At 38.5% G+C, this 27,755-nt stretch overlaps 1 protein-coding gene across 1 annotated transcript; it reads left to right on the top strand.

Annotated features, from left to right (window-relative positions):
• The first annotated feature begins 276 nt into the window (after window positions 1-276).
• LOC311610385 (uncharacterized protein) lies at window positions 277-21,021 on the top strand. Its single transcript, XM_084861582.1, has 3 exons — window positions 277-341; window positions 11,941-12,067; window positions 16,485-21,021. The coding sequence occupies exon 3, from the start codon at window positions 17,151-17,153 to the stop codon at window positions 18,141-18,143; it is 993 nt and encodes a 330-aa protein (XP_084717708.1). The 5' UTR covers window positions 277-341; window positions 11,941-12,067; window positions 16,485-17,150; the 3' UTR covers window positions 18,144-21,021.
• The last annotated feature ends 6,734 nt before the right edge of the window (window positions 21,022-27,755 follow it).

Below are 27,755 nucleotides of genomic sequence, written 5' to 3'. Positions count from 1 at the left end.
ATAGGTTCTTTGTTAAAAGCCTATAGTGTGTGTGTGTGTGTGTGTATGTGTGTGTGTGTGTGTGTGTGTGTGTGTGTTAATATAGTTTCAAACAAGGTGAAAGGAGATTATGACTGGATGTTACTTTGGGACCTTGATATCAGCCAGCCCTAAATAAAACAGTAAAAGAGGTCATCCCATATATACTACATCCACAGTGGACTGTGGGTGCTTTTTGAGGCTCTGTAGGAGGTTAGAGGCAGCCTATTATTGAGTGTTCTTATCCTGTATCCCTTAAGAGTCCTGAAGTTTCCCAGCCAGGTGAAGATCATCTTCAGGCAGAAGAACCAGAATTGGTAAAGGTATGTAAGGGAAATAAATAGAATGCTCTTTTACTGCCCCCAACTTATAATGTTCGCAGTCCATTGCACGTTCACAATTAATACCATCCTAAGTGATAGCTATTTTGTAATCCCAGGGCTAGTAGCATTAATTTGACAAGTTTCATTTCTCTCAGTACTGGCAGCCATAATTGGCAGATAGTCACATCATAATTGCTAATGAAGTATCCTGTATCACATGGTCTGATTCTTGCTTCACATTGCAAGACCCAATACATTAAAAATATCAAGAATACATCAACATCAGTTCCTATTCATCCTTAAGATGAGTTTAATTTGTTTAGATTGCGAAAGGGTGCAGGCCAGGCTGAGAGACCCCACTAATGCATAAATCCATGCACCAGCCCTCTACTAGTATTTTATTTTATTTATTTTTTTCTTTTTCTTTTTTTAGTTTTTCTTTTTTCTTTTTTCTTTTTTTCTTTCTTTTTTATTTTTTTACAAACCCTTGTGTTGAGGCCTGACTTTCAATAGATCGCAGCGAGGGAGCTGCTCTGCTACGTACAAAACCCCGACCCAGAAGCAGGTCGTCTACGAATGGTTTAGCGCCAGGTTCCCCACGAACGTGTGTTGCGTGAAGGGCGTGGGGGCACATCCCGTTTCCCAGGACGAAGGGTTCTCTGCACAGGACCCAGGTCCTGACACGCAGCGGAGCACGCCACACCGCCATGGTGAGGCGGGTGGACGCCACGGCCTGCCAGCAGGGACTGCGAGGGACCGGCTATCCGAGGCCAACCGAGGCTCCGCGGTGCTGCCGTATCGTTCCGCCTGGGCGGGATTCTGACTTAGAGGCTTCAGTCATAATCCCACAGATGGTCGAGTAGTATTTTAAAATTAAAACATACATGTGATTGGCGCCAGCAAGAGCTTTACATGTATCATACATACATGAATCAATGTTTATTTTTAAATTGCCAGTGAGTGTCGTGTACCAGCTGGTCGGTTGGATGGTCGAGCAGTCAATGAATAAATCACGATGTGGTCCATGTTGAATGTCAACAAAAACAACCAAATTCACAATTGACAATGACAGATTGAACACATGTGTGCAATTGGCACCAGCAAGCGTTTTATATGTATCATGCATGTGTGGGTCAATGTTTATTTTTAAATTGCTAGTGCAGGTCATATGTACCAGCCAGATCGTCAGTGCTTAGCCTTTTATATATAGAGATGTTTTTGAAAATTATACTTTGAAAGTTTCAAAAAATTTTATTCCAAATATGGTTTGTGTAAATATGAGTTTTCCTTTTTGTTTTTATGAGAAAATACATCCTGAGGTTCAGTCTTTACATTAATTTTTTGAAACATTTACTGGACCAATGCTTCTTAAAGTGTTCTTTAACATATGTCTCTTTAGACTTTAATATAAGTTATGTGTTAGTTCAGACTTTGAATTATGAACCTTAGGAAAATACCATAATTTCCTATATGGTTTCTTTTTGTTCTCCTGACAGAGTGAGTCCTTGGCAGAAGATTAATTCTCTCTGGCTCTTCCTTAATTTCTGCATTCTGTTTATAAGCACTGAAGTTAGCTTTAATTATAATTTGAGTAGAACCAATTATTTAATAATTTTTAATATTTCTATTTCTGCCCCCCCCCCAAAAAAAAAAAACAGATGGAATTGTGTTGAATCTGTTCATCAGTTTTGGGACTATTGCTATCTTAACAATATTAAGTTTTCCAATAGTATATGGGATGTATTCTTATTTTGTGTGTGGGGAGAGAGGGTTCTTTTAGTGAAGTTTTGTATTTTTCAGTATACAAGTCTTGCATATCTTTTGTTAATTTATTCCTGGGGTGGTTTTTTGTTTGTTTTTTTTTGGTGGAGGTTGGGTGTTAGTTGCTACTTTGAGTAGATTTTTTTTCTACATTTCTTTATTGAATGCTCATTGCTAGTGTGTAAAAATAATTGACTTAAGTATATTGATCTTGTATCCTGATCCTTGCTGAACTAGTTTTAGTTCTTACAGGTTTTTGTGTATGTGTATGTGTGGGTTTTCCATATGCAAGAAAATGTCATCTCTAAATAGAGATGATATCATTTGCAAATAGAAATGTGTTCCTTTCCAATCTAGATACCTTTTATTTCTCTTTCTTGTCTAATTTCCCTTACTAAAACTTACAGTACAACGTTGCAGTGAGAAAAGAGGACATCTTTGTTTTTATGGTCTCAGGAGTAATGTATATGACTGTTCACTAAAGTTTGATGTTAGATTTGGGTTTTCATAGATAGTCTTAATCATATTGACAAAGTTTGCTTCTATTTCTGGTTTATTCAATTTTGTCAAATTCTTTTTCTGAGTCTGTTAAGATGATTGTGTGATTTCTGTTCTTTATTCTATTAATATGGTGTATTACTTTGATTGATTTTCAGATAGTAGATCAACTTTGTATTCCTGGACAAATCCAATTTGGCCGTGGTATTTATGATTGCTTATTTGTTTCTGGATTCAGTTTGCTAGAGCTTTGTTGAGAATTCTGTGTATCCTATCTAATAAAGAGGGAATATGCTAATCGACTGCCCCACCCTCAAATATGGTGGCACCCACAGCCAATAAGGAGGGAATATACTAATTGACTGCCATGCCCTCAAAGATGGTGGGGCCCACAGCCAGAAGATGGCGGCGCCCACTCCCCTCAGCCCCTGGGGCAGCAGGCGGGCCCAATAGCTCTGCATGCGTACCTATGGAGTCCCCCAGTCCTCTCAGCCCTTCAGGGCCAGCCCGACTGCAGGCAAGCCTCAGATGGCAGCTCCCCAGCCTCCCAGGGCTGCCCAAGGCTCAGGTACCCAGGGCCAGCCAAGGCTTGCGCTGCCGGCAGTGGCAGCAGAAGCAGAAGTGTGATGGGGCGTTGCCTTCCTCTGATCATCGGGTTGCCTCCTGCCCCTAAGGGCTCCCAGACTATGAATGGGGGCAGGCGAGGCTGAGGGACCCGTCCTCCAATGCATGAATTTTCATGCACCAGGCCTCTAGTATGTTCATAAGAGATATTGGTCTGTGGTGTTCTGTAATGTCTTTTTCTACTTTGGTAATACTGGCACCATAGAATGAGTTGGGAATTATTTCCTTTTATTTTTTGAAAGAGTTAGTGAAGGATTTTTGTTAATTCTTCTGAAAATGTTTGGTAGATCTCACCAGTGAAGCCATTTGAACCTGGACTTTTATTTATAGGGAGTTAATTTATATATCTATTTAGATTTTCTTTGCCTTGAGTCAGTTTTGGTAGTTTGCATCTTACTAGGAATCTGTCTATTTTTTTCATCTACGTTATCTAATTTGTTGGCATATAGTTGTTCTGACTTCAGTCATTTGAGTCTTATTTTCTTTCTTAGTCAATCCAAGTGTTTGTCATTTTGTAATCTTTTCAAATAACCAAACTTTGCATTTGTTGATTTTCTCTTTTGTCTTTCTATTCTCTATTTTGTTTATCTTCATTCTAATTTTTTTGTTGTTGAAATTGGATTCCTGAAACTCATTCATAAGGGCTGGATCAGACGACAGGAACACGGCAGGCAGGTAGTTCAGTGCAGAGGCAGGCAGTTCAGTTCAGGTTTCTCCCTGAAGTGCAGTTTGTGTGAAATGCCCCTGTGTAGAAAGAATGTTAGCTTTTTTGTGACTTTTACCCCTCTTAGCCACCAGGAGCCCCTCTTGGTCAGTATCTTCTTTCCACAAAATTTATTGGAACTTGTTTTGTGTCCTACCATATTGTCACTCCTGGAGAATATTCATGTACACTTGCAAAAAATATATGTTCTGCTGTTGTTGAGTGTCTTGGTGTTGTATGGATGTCTAGCTTGTTCATAGTATTTTATTCAAGTTATCTCTTTCCTTGCTGATCCTATGCATTGTTGTTCTATTCATTATTGAAAATGGTCCGGGACCAGTTTGGCTCAGTGGATAGAGCGTCGGCCTGGGGACTGGAAGGTCCCGGGTTCGATTCCGGTCAAGGGCATGTACCTTGGTTGCGGGCGCATCCCCAGTAGGGGGTGTGCAGGAGGCAGCTGATTGATGATTCTCTCTCATCGATGTTTCTAACTCTCTATCCCTCTCTCTTCCTCTCTGTGAAAAATCAATAAAATATATTTAAAAAAAGAAAGAAAGAAAGAAAATGGGACATTAAACTCTTTAACTATAATTGTCTTTGTCTTTTCAATTCCATAAATTTTGCTTCCTGCATTTTTAGGTTTTTTTGTTGTATGAAAATATGTTTAAACTTGTCTTATTGATACAGTAAACAGTTTATCATTGGAGATATCTCTTTGTTTCTAGTAAAAATGTTTGTCTTTTGTCTGATATTAATATTGCCACTATCTTTTGTGTACTGTTATGTAGTATATTTATCTCATCCTTTTACAGTAAACCTATTTTTGTTCTTAAATTTAAAGTGTCTTCTGTAGATAGCATATATTTGTATAATTTTAACAAAAGTTTCTTCTGCCAATCTCTCCACTTGATTTAATTTTTCCATCTATTTACTTTTAATTTAATAACTGATAAGGTAGAATCTATATCTTCCATTTTATTATTTGTTTGTTTATGTCTTGTGTCTTTTTTATTTGTTTTTTCCTCCTCTACTGGTTTGTGTGTGTGTGTGTGTGTGTGTGTGTGTGTGTTTGTTAGATATTTTCTAGTACCCCATTTGATAAACCCTTCATTTCTTTCATAATATTCTTTTTAGCTACCTTAGTTATTTTCTTAGGATTATAGTTAACATCTTGACATAAAACAATGTATTTTAGATTAATGCTAATTTAGTTTTAATAGTATACAAATCTTTATTCCAATTTAGCTTTGTTCCCTTCTCCCTCCTCTGTTATTATTGTCATACAAATTACATCTTTATACATTAGAATTTCATCAACCCAATTTTATAATTATTACTTTATGTAGTTGTCTTTTAAATAAAAAAGAAAAAGTTACAAACAAATATATATTTAACTGAAACCGGTTTGGCTCAGTGGATAGAGCGTCAGCCTGGGGACTGGAAGGTCCTGGTTCGATTCCGGTCAAGGGTATGTATCTTGGTTGCGGGCACATCCCCGGTAGGGGGTGTGCAAGAGGCAGCTGGTCAATGTTTCTCTCTCATCGACGTTTCTAGCTCTCTATCCCCCTCTCTTCCTCTCTGTGAAAAATCAATAAAATATATTTAAAATATATTTTTTTAAATATATTTTATATATTTTTTTTATTTCTTTAGTTATCTTTACTGGTATTTTTTCTTCATATAGGTTTGTGTTACTATCTAGTGTCCTTTCATTTCACTTGAGGGATACCCTTTAATATTTATTGTAGGCCCCAGATCTGGTAGCAGTGAATTCTCTCAGTTTTTGTTTATAATTTTTAAGGATATTTTGCTGCATATAGAATTCTTTGTTGATATTTTTTTCTTTCAGCATTCTGGATGTTATATCACTGCCTCATAGCATCAATGATGTCTGATGAGAAATTAGCTGACAGTCTATTGAGGATCCCTTGTACATTGAGTCCCTTCTCTCTTGCTGCTTTGAAGATTCTCTCTTTGTCTTTTACCATTTGATTGTGATATATCTAGGCATGGATCTCTTTGATTTTGTCCTAGTTGGTGTTTATTGAGATTCTTGTATATGAAGGTTAGTTAATATTTTTCATCAAATTAAGGAAGTTTTGTGCCATTATGTCTTTAAGTTTTCTTTCTGCCCATTTCTTTCTTTCCTCTCCTTGGACTCCCAATATTGGTATTCTTGTTGACCTACAGAATCTCTGTTTATTTTTTTTCATTCTTTTTTACTTCTGGTGCACAGTCAGGATAATCTCAATTGATCTTTCTTCAAGGTCACCAATTATTTTTTCTGCCTGATTATCTTCATCTGTTCAGGCTTCCGTAGCAAGACACAGCAGATTGGATGGCTTATAAACAACAAAAGAAATTTTTGAAGTTTAAAAAAAAAACACTTTTATTTAGAAAGACTGAAATGGTTGTGTGTTAATTTGAACAGCTATTTTATATAAGAAATGACATGAAACTTTCCTTTTTGATATCTCCCAAGAGTTGGATTCCATTATGCATGCTTTGTTCTTTCATTAGGCCTAAAAAAATACACAGTGTTTTTTTCAAGTGATTCCTTCTCCCTTTCTATGTTTAAAAATTCGTATGATCCCTTAGACTAGGGGTGTCGAACTCAATCAGAGAAGGGGCCAAAATCTAAATCGCTGGCCGAATGGTTTACTGAACAGTCATAAACTGACAATGTCATAAACTGACAGCGGAGTGCAGTGATGACAGCGCGGTGCGGGCCCGCAGGCCTTGTGTTTGACACATGTGCCTTAGACAGTTCCTTCTACAACAAACTTTCTGCTTCTTCCCCAGCCAGCCCTGTGGGCTCCCCTTTACAGGCTCTGGGACTAGGACAAGAGGCAAGACACGTGCCTGTTTCCTAAATGGGATGAAATTTATTTCTCACCGTTCTGGAGACTAGACGTTCAAAATCAGGGTGCCAGCATGGCCAGATGAGGGCTCTCATCTAAAGTCACAGACTTTTCATCATTCCTTACATGGTAGATGGACCTAGGGGTCTCTCTGGAGTCTCTTTTTTTGTAAGACCCTAATCTCATTCATGAGAGTCTTACCTTCATGACTTAATCACTTCCCAAAGGCACCATCTCTTAAGACCATTACATTTGGGCAATAGGATTTCACCGTATCAATTTGGGAGACACAAATATTCAGACCATTGTGCTATTCAAATTTGCTGTTTCCTTTCACTGAAACTTTCTAGTGAATATTTCATTTCATTTGTGTTATTGTATCAACTCTATAATTTCTATTTAATGAGATATCATCATTTCTTTTAATTTTTAGACCTGGTTTTCTTTACATTTTTCAATATATTTGTAACAGTTTTTATTTATTGAGTATAACTTCTTGCCTTCCTCAACAATTTCCATTGTTGGTGTGTTTGTTTGTTTGTTTGTTTGTTTATCTTGCTTTTACTATTTTGGCCCATGCCTTTCCTTTTCTTTGTGTGTCTTGTAATTTTTGTTGAAAATATAGTATTTTAAATAATACAATGTGGCCACTCTGGAAATCAGATTCTCCCCTCACCAAGATTTGTTGTTGCAATTTGTTGTAGTTACTGCTGCTGCTATTTTGTTTATTTAGTGACTCTTCTGGACTAATTCAGTAAAGATTGTATTCTATATCATGTATGGCCACTGAAATCTCTGATTAACATAGTAATTAGTTAATGATTGGACATAGATTTCCTTAAATCATAAGCCACTAAGTCTTCCAGCATTTACCAAAGGGCTTTTGTTTGTGTTTGACATATCTTCTACTCTTAAACAGGCAGTTTACAACTTTGACTTACCCTTTACTTCTTGCTTGTAGAGAACTTCAAAGTAAACCAGAGGTGAGACCTAAAGGCCTTCTTGGATTTTTCCTGGGGATTAGCTCTTAATTGCAAAAGAAAACAGCTAACATGTTTCCCCGAAAATAAGACATCCTTCGAAAATAAGACCTAGTGCATGGAAAGATAAGATATCCCCTGAAAATAAGACCTAGCACAACTTTGGGAGAAAAAATTATAAGACACTGTCTTATTTTGGGGAAAACGGTAGTAAATTTATTGTAATTTTAAAAAAATTATTGTAATTTTTGTGTGAAATGATTAGCAATAAAGTTTATGAACTGTAGTCTCCCACGTTAGCCATATTTTATCAATAGCAAAATTAGATAAAACATGCTTTGCAAAGTTTGAGATGCAAATAAAAGATTTAAATAGTTTAATAGGCATATGTATCTGACAGAAAACACCCCTGAGATAATGTGTTTCTTCTGATATAGAGCACACCTTAGCCAAATACTATATAATTTGAGACCTTTGCCTCATTAGTCAGTTAATAAGGGATCTTAATTTACTAGATCATTGAGTACAGTGATTAACAAGTCATGAGCCAAACTGCCTGGTTTGAACCTAGACTTTGTCTCCTTGTGAACTTGGGCGACGCACTTACCCTCTCCATGCCTCAATTTCCTTATCTGTAGACTAGAGGTCTGATGCATGAAATTTGTGCAAGAATAGGCCTTCTTCTCCTGGCTGGCAGCACCAGCTTCCCTCTGGCATCCTGGACCCAGGCTTTCCTCACAGCCCCAGCTTCATCTGGAAGGTAGTCCAAAAGGATGTTGGTCTAATTAGCATATTACACTTTGGTTATTATAGATGATAATACTTTCCCTATTGAGGATTCAGTCATTACATAAAAAGTCTTTAGATCAGGACCTGACAAATAATATGCACTATACTTATACAGAAGTAGAGAGTGTAGTTTGATGAATCTTGATGAATCTATTGCCATCTTCAACAATTATCAATTCATGGAAAATCTTATTTTTTGCCTATAACCCTAATTATTTTGAAGCACATATAATATAATATAATCTATAACAGATTCTTTTTTAATGTTAAGTATACAATTGACTCTTTAACAATTCAGGGGTTAGGGGCATCAATATCCCTGCTGTGAAACATCTGCATATAACTTTTGACTCTCAAAAAATTTAACTACTGTTGACCAGAAGTATTACTGATAACACAGTCAATTAACACGTTATATATTAGACATATTATACATTGTATTCTTACAATAAAGTAAGCTAGATAAAAGAAAATGTTATTAAGAAAATTATAAGGGGAAGAACCCAAGATGGCGGCATAGGTAAATATCTAAACTGCTGCCTTGCACAACAATTTCAAAACTACAACTAAAAGACAAAACATCTATCACCCAGAACCACAGGAAAGCTGGCTGAGTGAAAGTTCTACAACTAGAAGGAAAGATAAAAGAATATTCAGTGCACAAACTCTAAAAAGCAGAGGTACAGAGGTGCATGCGATCTGGGCTGGCAGCGGGCGTTGCTTTCTTCAATCCCAAGGGAGACAAGCTCCCAATTTCTCTGAAATCCATTTGCTGGGGAGATGCGTGGGACCCAAACTCCTATGGGGAGAAGCCTGACTGTCTGCCATCAGGTCAGAAAGTGAGGGTGGCTTGTTTGCAGAGCTGCTCGCAAGAATAATTGTTTGCTGTGCTGGGGACGCAGTCGGAGGCTTGGAGGCGCAGGGACAGCTGGCTGGCTGGGAGCTAACGCTGTTTGCCACACCCTAGCCTGAGATTGCTTTTTCAGTCTCTCTGTAGTTCACTATTGGTGTATAGAAATGCCATAGATTTCTTAGTGTTAATTTTGTATCCTGCTACATTGCTGAATTCATTTACTAAGTCTAATAATTTTTTATGGAGTCCTTAGGGTTTCCTATGTACAGTATCATGTCATCTGTGAATAAGGACAGCTTTACTTCTTTTCCAATTTGGAAGCCTTTTATTTCTTCTTCTTGTTTAATCGCAGTGGCTAGTACTTCCAATACTATGTAGAACAGGAGTGGTGAGTGAGGATCCCTGTCTTGTTCCTGTTCTTAGAGGAAATGGTTTTAATTTTTGCCCATTGAGTATGATGTTGGCTATGGGTTTATCATATATGGTTTTTATTACGTTGAGGTCTAATCCTTCTATTCCCACCTTGTTGAGGATTTTTATCAAGAAAGGGTGTTGGATTTTGTCAAATACTTTTTCCACATCAATTGATATGACTATGTGATTTTTATCTCTCAATTTGTTTATGTGATGTATCACATTTATTGATTTGCAGATATTGTACCATCCTTGCATTCCTGGGATAAACCCTACTTGGTCATGGTGTATGATCTTTCTTATGTACTGCTGGATCCAATTTGCTAGAATTTTGTTGAGGATTTTGGCATCTATGTTCATGAGGGATATTGGCCTGTAATTCTCTTTCATTGTGCTGTCTTTATCTGATTCTGGCTTCATACAATAGAAGGATTTTGGAAGTGTTCCTTCCTCTAGAATTTTTTGGAATAGTCTGAGAAGGTATGTTTTAGTTCTTCCTTGAATATTTGGTAAAATTCCCCAATGAAGCCGTTTGTTCCTGAGCTTTTGTTTGGTGGAAGCTTTTTTATGACTGTTTCATAGTATTTTTTAACAATCCTTTCTATTTCTCTGGGGTCTGTTGTTATTTCTCTTCTTTCATTTCTGATTTTGTTTGAGTCCTCTTTCTGCTTCTTGGTTAGCCTTGCTAGAGGCTCATCAATCTTGTTTATCCTTTCAAAGAACTAGCTCTTGCTTTCATTGATTTTTTGTTTTTGTTTTTGGTTTTTTTGTTTGTTTGTTTGTTTTTGTCCCTATGTCATTTATTTCTGCTCTAATCTTTTTTATATCCATCCTTCTGCTTACAGTAGGCTTTTCTTGTTGCTCTTTCTAATTATTTAAGTTGTAAAGTTAGATGATTTACTACCATTTTTTCTCAGTTTTTTGTTTTTTGGGTTTTTTTTTTTTTTTTTTTGCGGGGGGGGGTGGGTAGGCCTGTAGAGCTATAAACTTCCCTCTCAGGACTGCTTTCATAGATTTTTGAATTGTTGTGTTTTTATTGTCATTAGTTTCCAGGTTGTTTTTAATTTCTTCTTTGATCTCTTTGGTAGCCCAATCATTGTTTAATAACAAGTGTTTGGATTTTTTAGATTGTTTTTATTGTAGCTTATTTTTAATATTATGCCATTGTGGTCTGAGAAGATGCTTGATATGATTTCAGTCTTCTTGAATTTGGGGAGACTTTGCTTGTGACCTAATATGTGGTCTAATTTTGCAAATGTCCCATGTGCACCTCCCAGACCACCTGTTCTACATGTATATCCATGGCTTTGGGATGAAATGTTCTGAAGATGTCAATTTTGTTTATTTTTAGAGCAAATAGGCTTATAGATTATTTTGAATTTAAGTATTTCTTTTATAATACTATATTCACATAGTTCAAAAGTAAATCTTCAAAACAAGAAATATTCAGTGGACTCTGGCTTTTATTACAGTTTCCTGCTCTCTATTTTCTTTTAGTAGCTAAGATTAAATTTTTTATGGTAGATTCTTTTATTTTTACACAGTTGCACATATATTTCATATTCTGACCAAAGAAATTCCACAAAGTTCTGTGATTTTTTTTTATTTTTCAAAGAGAGAGCTTATAATCTTTTTCTCTCATCTGAATGACAAAATTTATCTTTTGATAAGCCATATTTTATAGATTGGAACTGAAAAAGCGTTTATATTATACATAAGCCAGAGTTTTTAAAAAGAAAGGATGCTTTGGGTGAAAACTAGTAGCTGTTATCAAATATTATAAAAACTTTATAGGGAAGGGGGAAAGCATGTAGTGTGACTCCAGATAATATAGTCGGACCAATTTTTTTTTGAAGTTATAGAAAGCCAGATTTGAATTAATCTGAAAAATAAATCCTGCTAGTAGATAAAACTAAAAATAGAATGGGCTTCTTCTTAAGGCTTTAAGTTCTTGTCACTGGGAAGATTCATACATTCTTTAACGGTTGAATTTATTAACTTCTATAGTCATTTGGTGATTCTGATTTCTGAAGTTCTCCCTCACTTGTGTATGAATTATTCTACCTAATAGGTCTTATTAAATAGTCTCTGGGTGATCATGCTGTTTTTATTTTAGGAATCAGTGACATTTAAAGATGTGGCTATAGACTTCACATTGGAAGAGTGGAGGTTGATGGACCCTACACAGAGGGGCCTGCACAGGGATGTGATGCTAGAGAATTATAGGAATCTTGTCTCCCTGGGTAAGTATATGCATCTACCCATTTGACCAGGTTTGCTGAATTTTGGCATAAAAATCTCATAATCTTAGGAGCATATTGTTGAGAGTTGGCTATTCCTTACTCTTAACTAAATTGTCTACCCATTATAGAGTAAGAAATATATATTTCATTGGAATCTTATAGATTGTTGACAATTCCTCAGATTTAGAACTAAAGTTTTTTCTAGTCACTCTCATAAGTATCTTTTTGTTCCTTTTCTTTCTAAGTAGATTATTCTCATGATCTGTTATCCCAACAAACTTGGGGCCATAGTGTTGAACTTCAAAATACCTTTGTAATTCTCTGTGACACCCATTATACAGTAGAACGTTCTACTGGTGGGAATGGTCCACTTCAGTGCTGTTCTGTATGCCAAGCACTAGCCATTTGAGCACTTCAAATATGGCTAGTCTAATTGAAGAACTAAGTTTTAAATTCTATGTAATTTGCCAAAATCGGTTTGGCTCAGTGGATAGAGCGTCAGCCTGTGGACTGAAGGGTCTCAGGTTCAGTTCCGGTCAAGGGCATGTACCTTGGTTGCGGGCACATCCCCAGTGGGGGGTGTGCAAGAGGCAGCTGATTGATGATTCTCTGTCATCGATGTTTCTGTCTATCCCTCTCTCTTCCTCTCTGTAAAAAATCAATAAAATATATTTTAAAAATTATGTAATTTTAACTAATTCAAATTTAAATAGCTACATGAAACTATTGACAATTGTTATTGGACAGCATATCTCTAGAACTTCTACAATAGCCACTCTACACAGGAGATTAAGAGCTGAGACTGAATTTGACGATAGTTCTCATAGGCACAATCAAATCCTATTCTTTTTTTTTTTTTTTTTTTTTTTGAACAGGGCTTACAGTTTCCAAACCAGATATGATATCTCATTTGGAAGATAAAAAAGTACCATGGGTGGTAGTGAGAGAAATTTCAAGAGTCCCCTATCCATGTGAGTTCATAAGAACCAGGAAGATGGGATTTATTCCATGGATGAGTCAGAATATCTGAAATATTTTAGAGAGTATCTTTTCTCAAAGCTATCTCAGAGGAAAAGATTTTTTCTCTTCCTCTGTCCATATACCTTTCTTCCTCTCCCTCAATTTCCTTCTCTTTTTCCCCTCTCCCCCTCTCTTAGTCCTCTACTTTTAGTTCCTGTCTATCCTATTTTGCTTTCTTGGATTAATGATTTTTTTAATTAAACCTTTATTGTTGAAACTATTACATATGTTCCCTTTACCCCCCCATTGACCCCTTCTAGCCCACCCTCTGCCCCAGGCCTTCACCACACTATTGTCTAGGTCCATGGGTTATGCATATATGCATAGAAATTCTTTGGTTGATCTTTTCCCACCCAGCCACCCACCACTATCTTCCCTCTGAGATTCCACAGTCTGTTTCATACTTCTGTGTCTCTGAATCTATTTTGTTCATCAGTTCATTAGATGCCACAAATGAGTGAGATCATGTGATACTTTTATTTCTCTGACTGGCTTATTTCACTTAGCAAAATACTCTCCAGGTCCCCCCATGCTGTCTCAAAGGGTAAGAGATCCTTCTTTTTTTACTGCTGCATAGTTGTCTATGGTATAAATGTACCATAGCTTTTTTATCCACTCGACTACTAATTGGCACTTGGGCTGTTTCCAGATCTTAGCTATTGTAAATTGTGCTGCTATGAACATAGGGATGCATACATTCTTGGATTTTAATTACTGTTCCTTTATTCCTTCTTTATTCTAACATACATAAAATATTCCTTTCAGTTCTATTGTTTCCAATTAAATTTATAATTTTTTCTTTGTTTAATCATTATCTGATATGGTTTTCATTTATTGATTTTTCTGAAAGTGCTTTCTTGAGAATCAACACTGATTTATTTTAAGCTAAATATACTTGGTCTTTATTTTACTTTCTTCATCTTTAAGCCTGCAGAAACATTAGGGGTTCTTTTTTTTTTAATATATTTTATTAATTTTTTTACAGAGAGGAAGGGAGAGAGATAGAGAGCTAGAAACGTCGATGAGAGAGAAACATCGACCAGCTGCCTCTTGCACACCCCCCACCGGGGATGTGCCCGCAACCAATGTACATGCCCTTGACCGGAATCGAACCTGGGACCTTTCAGTCCGCAGACTGACGCTCTACCGCTGAGCCAAACCGGTTTCGGCCATTAGGGGTTCTTAATTGAGAATACAAATAATCTTGGATATCATGGACAATCTCTCAGATTTGGATTTTCAAATAATTAAGAACACAAACAAAAAAATCAGTTGAGAATCAAAATATTTATATAATCAGTGTTTATTAAACATCTGTATACTGCAAACTGGGTTAGTGTTTCATGAAAAGACTGTGTATGCAAAGCAGCCCCCAAATTCCAAAGGATTTGAGAGGCCAAAGAACAAAGCAGACAAGTCTGGCTTGTCAATTTAAAGAGTGTTAATAGGGAGCTTACAGAAACACAGTCCTAGGTGGGTTCTGGACAACATAGATCCTTGCCCCATTCACCCCCCAGACCACCTGTTCTATAACTTCCTAAGAAATGTACCCATTACTATAAAAGGAATACAAGGTGATATAGGACAACAAAAGGACTTGATAATGGAGGCTCTAGCCCCAGGACAAGCTTAACATTAAGGGCACCTTTCATAGGATGAAGGACTAGTGGTGGAGGAAGGATTAATGGTAATTAACAATTAACCTGGAGTCTCTATACACATTCATGGTTTTCCCAAGGGGAAAAGGGATGGGGTTAAGGGCTCAGAAAGATCAGTTTTAAGATGGAGTCAACTATACATGCACAGTTAAGTACTAGTCTACAGCAGTAAGATGGACCAGGTCCCTGCCCTCATGAAGATTACTTTTTAAGAAATAATAAGTAAGTGAACAAAAACAAGCTAAATAGTGATAGTAAGAACTTTTAGTTGTGAGATAAACTGGGGGGTATGAAAGAATAACCGGGGTGGGAAATGTGATTGCCATCTTCAGATAGTATGATCAAGGAAGGCTTCTGAGGGTAACATTCAAGTGGAAACTTGAAGGATGAGAAAAAGCCAGCCATAGGAAGAGGAAAAGAGGAACCTTCCAGGCAAATAACCTGATACAGAAAAGAATGTAATGTGTTCTAGAAACCAACAGAAGCTGCTGTGATGAAGCATAAGTGTGTGGGAGACTGGGATAGAATAAGATTAGAGACACAGGAGACTGTCTATTTAGGGTTTTGTAGATGATGTTAAAGAGTATGGATTTTAATCAAAGTGAGTGTGAAAGCATTGAAAGATTTTAATCAATGATAACCCTGTTCATGGAAATTGAATTTAAGAGCATAAGAGATTGTTAAAATTATTCTACGCAAGAGATCATTGATTAAGTATGATAGTAGTGAAGATGGAAAGAAATAAGTATGTTCTATTTCATTTAAGTATTCATTTTATTATGATGCCATCCATACTTGCTTATGTGTTACTTATGTTGTTTTATATATTAGTTATTCTTTTTAAAAAGAGTGAATGAAAAGTAGATATTGGATATATCCCATGGGAGCTAAAGCTACTAAAGTATCTAAAAAGATAAAAGAGGATGGAAAGGGGGAGAATCTAGAATGGAATAAAAGGAAGGCCACCTCCCCTGTTGTATCACTAGAAAAGATGGAGAAGATATAGGTCAACTGGTAGTGGGAAGATGGAGGTATTTTATTTTAATAGCACCTGTATTTTAAATAAAATGTAAAGCTAGACCATCAATTTATTGTGACAACAATAAAGAGTTGAGAGAGGGGTGAAGTTATATATTTTATGGTACATAGAATTCACCAGGAAAGCCATGTTGACCTGAAGTTTTTATTGTGCAAGGATTTTAATTACAGCTTCTATTTCTATTGTAATTATAGAACTTTTCCTATTTCTTTTTGTTTCAATAAATTAAGTTTATCTAGGGATTGCTCTATCTAATCTAACAACATTTAAATTTTATGGCATACTGTCCCCTGCTGATCTTTTAAATGTCTATGTGGGTCTCTCCCTCTCCCTTTCCCTCTTCTTCTCTTCAATTCTCTATAAATCAATGAAAAGAGCTTCCTACAGAGAGGATTTTTTAAAAGAGAAATTGAAGTTGACTCTAAAGAGAATGAGAAGAGAAATATTTGAGAGACTTAGATTCTAGGAGCATTACCATAAATTACTTTTTTGGATAGATAAAAACTTCTTGAATTTACTATTTTGGTTCATTTCCCAACCAGCCTCCCTTAACTTTAACTCCTTCTTCCTAGAAAACAAGGTGAATTTGCAAGCAGTTAAAAACAACATATTCATTGTCAGCCCAAGTTTTCCTCTTATTCAGTTCAGTGATAACATAGAAAATGGATTCATTTGATTTTTCTTTTCCCCCTCACCCCAGAGTTGGAGACCAAACCAGCAACCAAGAATGCTATACTAACAGAGGATATCTTTGAGGATTTGTCACAGGAGACCATAGTAGAGAAACTTGAAGAGAATGGCCTATGGGACTCCAGAATGGGAGGATTATGGAAATGGAATGACAGAATTTTGAGACTGCAAAATAGTCAGGAGAGTCAGAGCCAAAGAATAGTTACACAGAAGAAAGTTCACACTTGCCAAAAAGGCATTAAATTTGGGTCTATTTTTTGTCCATAACCAGGAGTTATCACAGAAGAGTTCCACAGCAAATGCCAAAATAATGAGGAAAATTTCACAGAGAATTTAGATTTGAATACAGATACCCATTTGGGGAAGAAATATTGCAAGAATACAGAAGGCAGCAATGCTATAAGGTCTACTTCAGAACTTAATTTAGGGGGGGGGGGGAAGCAATAATAAAGAAAAACCCTATAAATGTAGTACATGTGAAAAGGCCTTTTGTTATAGGTCATTACTCATTCAACATCAGAGAACTCACACTAAAGAAAAATCTTATGAATGTAATGAATGTGGGAAAATGTTTAGTCAGCCTTCATATCTTAGTCAACATAAAAAAATTCACACTGGATAAAAACCCTATAAGTGTAACAAATGTGGAAAGGCCTTTACTGCTTCTTCATCACTGATGGTACATCAGAGAATTTATACTAAGGAGAAACCTTATCAGTGTAATATCTGTGGAAAATCTTTTAACCAGTGTGCACGCCTTAATCAGCACCAGAGAATTCAAACTGGAGAGAAGCTCTATAAATGTAGTGAATGTGGAAAGGCTTTTAGTGATAAATCAAAACTTGCACGACATCAAGAAACTCACAATGGAGAGAAATCCTACAAATGTAATGATTGTGGGAAAGCCTTCAGAAATAAGTCATATCTTAATGTATATCTGAAGACCCATACTGAAGAGAAACCGTATAAATGTAATGAGTGTGGGAAATCCTTTAAGAATACCACAATTTTTAATGTTCATCAGAGAGTTCATACTGGAGAGAAGCCCTTTAGATGTAATGAATGTGGAAAAGCCTATAGAAGTAATTCAAGCCTTATTGTACATATAAGAACTCATACTGGGGGAAAACCCTATGAATGTAATGAATGTGGGAAAGCATTCAATCGTATAGCAAATTTCACAGAACATCAGAGAATTCATACGGGAGAAAAACCTTATAAATGTAATGAATGTGGGAAAGCATTCATTAATTATTCATGCCTTACAGTACACCACAGAATGCATACAGGAGAGAAACCTTATAAAAGTGAATGTGGAAAGACCTTCATGCGTTCCTCATCTCTAATTATACATCAACAAATTCACACTGAAGAGAAACCTTATCTATGTGATGAATGTGGGGAATCTTTCAGAATAAAATCACACTTAACTGTACATCAGAGGGTTCATACTGGAGAGAAACCATATAAATGTACTGACTGTGAAAGGGCATTCACTAAAATGGTAAATCTTAAGGAGCATCAGAAAATTCATACTGGAGTGAAACCCTATAAATGCTGTGATTGTGGAAAATTCTTCAGGACTAAGTCATACCTTATTGTACATCAAAGGACCCATACTGGAGAAAAACCATATAAATGTAATGAATGTGAGAAAGCATTTTACTAATACATCACAGCTTACTGTGCACCAAAGAAGGCATACTGGAGAAAAACCCTATAAATGTAATGAATGTGGGAAGGTTTTCACAAGTAACTCAGGATTTAATACCCATCAGAGAACACATACCGGAGAGAAACCATTTAAATGTAATGACTGTGGGAAAGCATTTAGCCAGATGATATATGTCACAGAACATCAGAAAATCCATAGTGGAGAGAAACCCTATAAATGTAATGTGTGTGGAAAAGCCTTCAGGAGAGGTTCATACCTTACAGTACATTGGAGAACACATACTGGAGAAAAGCCCTATACATGTAAAGAATGTGGAAAAGGTTGTATTACCCTCTCACAACTAACTCTACATCAGCGAATTCATACTGGGGAGAAGCCCTATAAACGTGAAGAATGTGGAAAAGCCTTCAGCACAAACTCAGACTTTACTGCACACCTGAGGATGCATACTGGAGAAAACCCCTATAAATGTAATGACTGTGGAAAGAGTAGCTCAAGCCTTATTGTACATCAAAGAGTACATCAGAGAGAAACTCAGTTAATATAAAGAATAATAAGTTATCCAATTGTCTATAAGAAAAGTCATAATCTGTATATATAATGAATGTGGGAAGACTTTTAGGAATCAATTTGCCAGAAAAAAAAAAAAAAACAGAAAAAGATAATCTATAAACATATGAATGAGGAAAACAATCACATTAAATCTTGTAAGTTATAAGAAAATTCACAATGGTGTGCAATAATGGACAAATAAAAACCTTCATCCAGATTTGATACTTTATTCATATAACAGGTTATCTTTAATGAATTGCCTATATACTTTTGCCTGTTTTTTCTATTGGTTTGTCTGGCTAATAAATCTGGAAGTGCTCTTATATATTTTAGATATTCATCCTTTGTCATCTGTGTTGCAGTTGTTTTTCTTAATCTAGCATTTGTCTTTATATTTTTATATAATAGAAGTCCCATATTTTTATTTTTATAGTAAAATATATATTTTTTATTTTTCCTTTTTTTCTTGATGTACTATTTTAGTTAAAGGGTCTCCTTAATTCCTAGGTTATACATAGTATCCTAAATTTGTTTCTAAGATTCTGATAACTTTATTTTTTACATTGAAGTCTTTAACCCTTCTTGGCTGGCAGGCTGTTGATAGAAGATAAACTGAAAATGGCCATTAACCTATGAAAATATTATGAACTTAAGTAGTTCAGGGAAATGCAAATTACAACACCCTCTCAGATATCACTTTAACTTCATGGAGTTGGCAAAATTAAAAGATCTTTAGTGAGTGGTGTTCGGGAAACCATGTACTCTTACCAAAAAGTTAAAAATAAAAAGCTTTGACCCAGAAGTCTTTCCCATAGAAATAACAGCATTAATGCATAAAAATACACATAAAGACAAAATGGCTAATAATAGGAGAATGGTTGGATGAATTGCGATATATACTGATGTGTGGAATAGCATGAGAGTAATTTTTTAAATGAGTTATATCTACAATAATTGATTCCAATGTATTTCCATAATCTTTAGTAAGTAACAGATATGTATATGTATATTTTATTTTTGTTAAATAATTACACCCATTTCTATGTGTGTGAGATTAGATAAACATGGAAGCAGGTATGGAAGAATCTACACCAGACAGTTAACATTGGTTAACTTGAAGGGAGGCAGAGAAGAGGAGAAATAGGTGATGAATAAGGGAAAAGACAGTAAAAAGAGAAATGAAAGTACAGCATGTGTGGAACAAAATTCTATGTAAAATTATGTATTTGTGTGAACTTTTGAAAGCCATGAATGAAGGAGTGGTCTCCAAAATTAATGATGGCTTTTTCAGAGTTGGTGGAGTATCAAGTGTTTATTGTTTACCTTTCTGCACTTTCTTTTTTTGTTTGTTTGTTTGTTTTTCTTTCCAGCGAACGTGTAATATTTATATGAACAGGAAAAACCTATTTTTTTGTGAAGCTAATTCATTGGACACCTGCTATATGCTAGGAATCACCCTGGATGCTGGATATACATTGGTGCGGGGAGGTGTGGGATATACATTGGTCATGGATCTAAGAATGTTGGAATTGGTTTTGATGCTGCCTAGATTCCAAAGTTACACAGTACCTCATTCCCCTAACCCTCTGTGTTTCATTTGCAGTAGGTAATAGAAATTTTATATAGATGAAAAACATATCCAAGAATATCTAGACTACTGCCCATCCTGTATAGAAGAAGATTACAAGTCTCAGAAATTCCACTTTCAACATTGTGCCAAAATAAAGGTCATAATGGTAACAAGTTCTGTGTATAGCCTCACAGAATATTGGAGTATATAGCGAGGAAATAGACCAGGACTCCCAAGTCCACATTGAAGGCTAAAAATACTGAGAGTCCTGGGAAACTAAAAGCTGTGAATCTGATACCAGAAGGCTCTAACAGACCATTGGCCTGATACCCAGAGAGAACAAAGCATGATGAGCTATGCTTCAGTGAAGACTGAAGGAAAGAAAGTCAGATGTCCCTCTTACAATGTGTACAATGAACAAGTACATCTATACTAATAAAAGGGTAACATGCTAATTAATCAGGTTGACCAGACATCTTCCAGTCGTCTGGTCCTCCCAGACAAAGCCACAGTGGTGGGGGCCGAAACAGAGGTGATTAGGTGTGATTAGGCCAGCAGGGGAGGACAGTTAGGGGTGATAAGGCCAGCAGGCAGAGGCAATTAGGGGTGATCAGGCTGGCAGGCAGGTGAGCAGTTAGGAGACAGCGGTCCGGGATTGGATTATAAGAGGGTTGTCTGACTACCGGGATCAGGTCTTAACCAGCAGTCAGACATTCCCCAAGGGGTCCTGGATTGGAGAGGGTGCAGGCCAGGCTGAGGTGATCCTTATGTACTGGGCCTCTAATGTTTAATATTGGGAAGGGGATAGTGGATAAATTATATGAGCTATCTCCCATTATAAATAATTTGACATTGCAGTAAAATGACCATTTCTGGTTAAATTTTAATAGTGAAATCTATTAACTATTACTAAGAGACTTACCTTCTTTGGATATAACATACCACTCTCTGATAGGAAAGTCTGAGGATTAAACCTTGACATACTATCCTTAAAACCTCTGCTGTCATTATAAAATAGTCATGAAATGTACGGTACAGCACAGGAAATATGGTCTATATTAAATTGTAATAACTATGGGTGGTGCCAGTTGGACAACTAGATTTATTAATGGAACCACTCTTTTATACTAATAAAAGAGAAAGATGCACATTAACCATACCTCCGTGACACCCACCAGCCAATCAGGAGTGAGTATGCAAATTAACCCAACAAATATGGGTTAATTTGCCTACGCAGGTGCTGAGCGAGTGGCCTGGGTGCTAGGAACATTTTCGGGAACCAGGCCACTCCTAGCCTTTAGACCCGTGCATAGGCCATGAGCGGCCAGGGTCCCAGAACACCCCCAGCCATTCCAGGCCTACGAACACAGGCTCTGAGGGGGAAGATGTTCCTGCCCTTGGCCACTTGTGTGTGCACCAGTGCCAAGCAGCAGCTCAGGTCCATAGCCCTAGCCTGGTGCACACAACACAGGGCTTCTGCCTTGGGGGTGTGCCCACCCCACCCCCGGCCATGGGACATGCTCCTAGCCCAGTGGACTTAACACAGGGGGGTCCTCTGCTCATGAGCTGCAGAGGAAATACCTTTTTAAAAAATATTTTTATTGATTTTTTTAAAGAGAAGAGGGGAGAGAGAATCCAAGATGGCTGCCCAGGTAAACACCTAGCCGCAGCCGCACACAACAATTTCAATAAAATACAACTAAAATATAAAATGGACATTACCCAGAACTACAGGAAAGTTGACTGACTAGAAATTCTACAACGAGAAGCAAGGAGAAAACCAGAAGGAAGCACGGAGGAGCTGTAAAAGCCTAAGGTATGGAGACACACGGCGCGCGCGGAGAAGAGGGAGCCGGAGAGGAAGGAGGCTGAGTGCCTGGCTGGCATTCCCTAGCGGGAAGGAGATAAAAGCTCCTGACTGTGTTGGGCCCCAGTTCCGACTGCGGGGACCCAGGCTCAAACAGAGGGAGCTGGGCTGTAAGGCGGAACCCCAGGGAGTGGCGAAAGGCAGTCCCAGAGGCGCGCACATTGTGCGCAGAGAAGGGACGGTTGGCTGTGCTGCAGAATTGCCCTGGCTGGAAGGAGACAGGGGCTCCAGACTGCTCTGAATGCCACCTCCAATCCCACTACCAACTGAACTGTTTGGGGAGAGCCTAGACTGTTTGGTAGCAGGCGAAAATCGAGGGCACCTTTCTCTCAGAGGCACTTGCAGCAAGTACTGAAGGACCCTGAGAACCAGGAGCCACATAGGCGGGGCTGACGGAAGCCAAGGCCTTAGGCTCCACCCTGAAACTCCGCCCCATCTGTAGCTGCAAAATGCGACAACGAAATAGATCACAAACGAAAGAAATGGAGGACAAAAAGTGACTGGATATAGAGTTCAAGTCTAGTCTTATAAGGTTTTTCAAGAATTTCCTAGAAAAGATCGATAAGACCTATGAGGTTATGAAAAGAGATCAACTAGAATTAATAAGGAGTCAACAAGAAATGATAAGGGATCAACAAGAAATAAAGAATACATTGTCTGAAATAAAAAATATTATACAGAGTCCTAAAAACAGAATGCAAGATCGCAAGAATCAAGGCAAAGATTTGGAACATAAAGAGCCAGAAGATACTCCTCCACAGAAGCTAGAAGGCAAGAGAATCCAGAAAATTGAAGGTAATGTAAGAAACCTCTGGGACTTCAAGCAAACCAACATCAGAATTATGGGGGTCCCAGAAGATGAGAGAGAGCAAGATATTGAAAACATACTGAAAGAAATAGTGACAGAAAACTTCCCCCACCTGGTGAAAGAATTAGACTTACAAGTCCAGGAAGCGCACAGAACTCCAAACAAAAGGAATCCAAAGAGGACCACACCAAGACAAATCATAATTAAAATTCCAAGAGCAAAAGACAAAGAGAGAATATGAAAAGCAGCAAGAGCAAAGAAGCTCTGAAAGGTCTATAAAGGAGCACCTATATGATTGTCAGCTGATTTCTCAACAGAAACCATGCAGGCCAGACAGGAATGGCAAGAAATATTCAAGGTGATGAATAGTAAGAACCTACAGCCAAAAATAATCTATCCAGCAAAGCTATCACTCAGAATCAAAGGTCAGATAAAGAGCTTCACTAATTAAAAAAAAAAAAAAAAAAAAAAAAAAAAAAAAAAAAAGCTAAAGGAGTTCATCAACACCAAACCAGAATTATATGAATTGCTGAAGGGGGTTCTTTCAGAAGAGAAAGTAAATAAAGATAAAAATTATGAACAGCAAATACATAAACTATCAACAAGTGAATCTAAAAACCAAGGAAATTTTAAAAAAAATCTGATGAACAATATTAACTGTTGAATATAATAGAATCAGAGGTATGGAAGGGGAGTGAATTGATGATTCTTGGGGAAAAGGGGAGAGGGGGATGTGGGAAGAGACTGAACATAAACTGTGCACCTATGGATGAAGACAATGGGGAGTGGGGAAAGGGCAGAGAGTGGGGTGGGAACCTGGTGGAGGAGAGCAATGGTGGGGAGGGAAGGAACATTTGTAATAATATGAACAATAAAAATTTATTTAAAAAAAAAAAGAGAGAAAGAAGAGGAGAGAGTGATAGACAGTTGGAAACATCAATGAGAGAAACATTGATCAGCTGCCTCCTGCATACTCCCCACTGGGGTTGTGCCCCAACCAAGGTACATGCCCTTAATAGGAATCAAACCTGGAACCCTTCAGTCTGCAGGCTGATGATCTATCCATTGAGCCAAACCAGTTCAAGCATAAACACCTTTTCTGATTACTCATTGGCTAAACTCCCTGCATGCCACCACTTGCAGTGTTCTTGGTAACTTGGGTAATAAGAATCCAAGAAGGTAATCTAGGGTTTTTCCACTACACTCCTGAAGGGGTAAAAAGACTGCTGCAAGAGAGGTTAAGAAATGTCATATCCTACCCTAGCCAGTTTTGCTCAGTGGATAGAGCTTCAGCCTGCTGACCATAGGGTTCAGGTTTGATTTCTGATCAAGGGCATGTACCTAGGTTACAGGCTCCTCCCTGGCCAGGGCCCAGGTCAGGGTTCATGCTGGAGGCAACCAATCAAAGTGTCCCTCTCACATTGATGTTTCTGTCTCTCCCTCTCTCTTACCTGCTCTCTAAAAATCAATTGAAACATATCCTCAGGTGAGGATAAAAAAATAAATAAATAAAAGAAGAAATGTCACATCCTATGAAAGAGACATCTGAAAATGCCTAAAAAGAGTTGTTATTTTCTCATGATGAAGGGACTGGAGTCTGTGATGAAAACACCTTAGCGCAGGCGTCGGCAACCTTTAAGACATAAAGAGCCACTTGGACCCGTTTCCGACGGAAAAAAAAACACCTGGGAGCCACAAAACCATTGCGACATTTAAAACAAATATAACACTGCATATATTGTTTCTTACCTTAATGCTATATACCGGATCGTGCAGTTAACTGTCAATCTGAAGAAAAAAAAAGGATTTTTTCACTTAACAATGTAAAATATATTTTTGCAAATTAATAGCTAATTAAAATATTTAATTTACCTGGTTAATGGGATTTTTGCTCCTGAACCTCAGTGCACAGTGTCTGCACATCAGGGCTGTAAGACGTTACCTTCATTTTCACACAGGCTTGCAAGTTGTCATCTGTGAGGCATAATCGATGTTTGTTTTTAATATAGTTCACGTTGGAGAAGACCTGCTCGCATACTTATGTGGAGCCGAAGATCGACAGGACTCCAAATGCATACTTTTTCATGTTTATATAAGTGTTGGGGGTGGCATTCCATGTTTCGAACACAAGTTTGTCCTGTTTGGGAAGGATTTCAATATCACTCCATTTATGATTCTGAGCCAGAATGGCCTTCTAACGGGCAACATCCTTAAGAGTAGCAGCCAAGCATTTGAACTTGGACACCCATATATCTTTGTCGGCTATATCGGCCAGTTCCATCTCAAGATCAGGTTGACTTACACCTGCAAATGCAATCATATTCAATAGGGATGGATCGATCTCTAGGGGAGTGACAGGGAAGGATAATGTGTTTTTTTCCTCTCTGAACTCACAGAATCGTTTCCCAAAAGAACTTTGCATTGTGGTGATTGCAGACTTCAAATATTCCAAATTTATCATATCATGACTTTGTTTGAACTCTCTCAAAGAGGGAAAGTGAAACAGTGTACCTCTCTGTAAATCTTTGACAAACACTGTCAACTTGCGCTCGAATGCCAAAACCTCCTCCAGCATGTGCAGGGCTGTGCCTCCTTTCCCCTGAAGGGTTGTATTTAGTGTGTTTAGATGTGCTGTCATGTCTACCATAAAATGTAATTTTTCCAGCCACTCTGGTTGTTCCAGCTCAGGAAAGGTGAACTCTTTGCTGGCCAGGAAAGTTTTTACTTCTTCCAAACATGCGACAAAGCATTTTAGCACCTCGCCTCTGGACAGCCACCGGACCTTGTTGTGGAGCAGGAGGTCAGAATATATGCTTTCCACCTCATCCAATAGCAAACGGAACTGGCAGTGGTTTAAACCCTCTGTCATTATCTTATTAACAATCTGAATGACCACATCCATCACTTTTGTGCATTCCGGGGGAAATGTTTGAGCACACAATGCCTCTTGGTGCAGGATGCAATGAAATGAGAGCAGCGTTCTACCCAGAGCCTTCTGCAGTAGAGCCACAAAGCCCTTCTGTGCTCCTCTCATGCTCGGTGCCCCATCAGTAGCCACTGAGACCAGGGGGTTGGTGTTTATTTTTTCGGCACTTAAATAGTCCAGGGCAGCCTTACAGATATCCTCACCCCTTGTTTGGCTGTAGTCCAGGGAGGAGGCTGCGCTGTAGAGCAAGTCCCCGTGCAGCACCAGGAAGACAAGGGGGGGGGGGGGGGGGGCGGGGGCGGGAGCCACAGGCAGCCCCGCATCCTTGCAGCGCGGCCTCGCAGCCAGGATGTTGTCGATGCTGAACATGCTGGCGGGCATCCCTGAACCCCGCGCGCGGGGCTGGGACCGGGACGGGGGGGAGGGGGGGGGGGGGGGGGGGGGGGCGCTCGGAGGAGGAGAAGCGCCTCAGCGTGGGGGGGGGTCCGGAGCCGGAGCAAACCGAAAGAGAGCGCCGGTGAGCGCGGTTGCTCCCTCCCCACCCCGCCCCTGCGCCCGCCTCAACAAATCACCTTTTTAAAAAAAAAACAATTCATCAGGCCCCCAATATTTTGTAAATTAAATTTAAAAGTGTAAATAATAATTTAATTTTTTTATTTAAAAAAATTTTATATAATAGCCACAAATTTCCTACAGTGTACATCTTACAAAAGGACCTGTCTCCCATGCTTAACCAACAACAAAAATTAGTATTAGAGGTAAGTGATACAGCTCCCCGCCCGCCCCCTGCTGTCGGCCCTGCTGGGAGCCGCAGCAAAGGTTCAAAAGAGCCGCATGCGGCTCCGGAGCCGCAGGTTGCTGACCCCTGCCTTAGCGGCTGAGGTGGCTGACAGTAGATAACTAGCAGCAGCAGGGTGATAGTGCTGGTGCCTTCCCCTGATCAGCTGGTCGCCTCCCACAGAGGTAGGCCAGACTTTGACTTAAGCCATCAGTAGGACATCCTCTGAGGGTTCCCAGTTTGTGAGAGGGGTCAGGCTGGGCTGATGGACCACCATGCACGAATTTCGTGCACCAGGCCATATATATATATATATATATATATATATATATATATATATATATATACACACATACATACACACACACACACACACACACATACCACTGTTCAACCGTTCTGTAGCTGTGACACACATTGACCACCAGGGGGCAGACGCTCAATGTACAGGCATGGAAACATGGAACAGACTCATGAATTTCAGAGGGAAGGAGGGAGGAAGTGGGGGAAAGAGGTTAACCAAAGATATTATATGCATACTAAAGGCCTAGTGTATGGGTTCATACACCAGTGGGGTTCCTGGGCTTTGCCTGTAGAGATCAGGCCAAAACTGGAACAGTGCACAGATTTGTGCATTGGTGGGATCCCTTGATCTGGCCTGCAGAGATTAGGCCAAAACTGGTTGTCCAACATCCCCTGAGGGGTCACAGATTACGAGAGGGTGCATGCCAGGCCAAAGGACCCCACTGATGCACAAACCCATGCACCAGGCCTCTAGTATACAAATCCATGCACCAGGCCAGGCTGAGGGACCCCACCAGTGCATAATCAGGGCCAGGGAGAGACATGGGAGGTTGGCCAGCTGGGGAGGGACAGTAGGAGGGCTCCAGAGAGTATCTGGTGCATCTTACTCAGTCCTGATTGGCCGGGCCCCAGCAGCAAGCTAACCTACTGGTGGGAATGTCTGCCCCCTGGTGTTCAGTGCACATCATAGCAAGCTGTTGAGCAGCCTTAGCATATCATTAGCATATTATGCTTTGATTGGTTGAATGGACAATCGAACACTTCACATATTAGGCTTTTATTATATAAAATCAGGTGATCA

The sequence above is a fragment of the Pipistrellus hanaki genome, assembly GCF_964339955.1.
Source record: "Pipistrellus hanaki genome assembly, chromosome: 16".
NCBI classification, from domain to species: Eukaryota; Metazoa; Chordata; class Mammalia; order Chiroptera; family Vespertilionidae; genus Pipistrellus; species Pipistrellus hanaki.
The sequence above is the reverse complement of the archived record's forward strand: the minus strand, read 5'-3'. Positions and strand labels throughout refer to the sequence as shown.

Excerpts from the sequence above, each read along its gene's own strand:
- LOC311610385 (XM_084861582.1), top strand. The coding sequence starts at position 17,151 with ATGGTACATCAGAGAATTTATACTAAGGAGAAACCTTATCAGTGTAAT.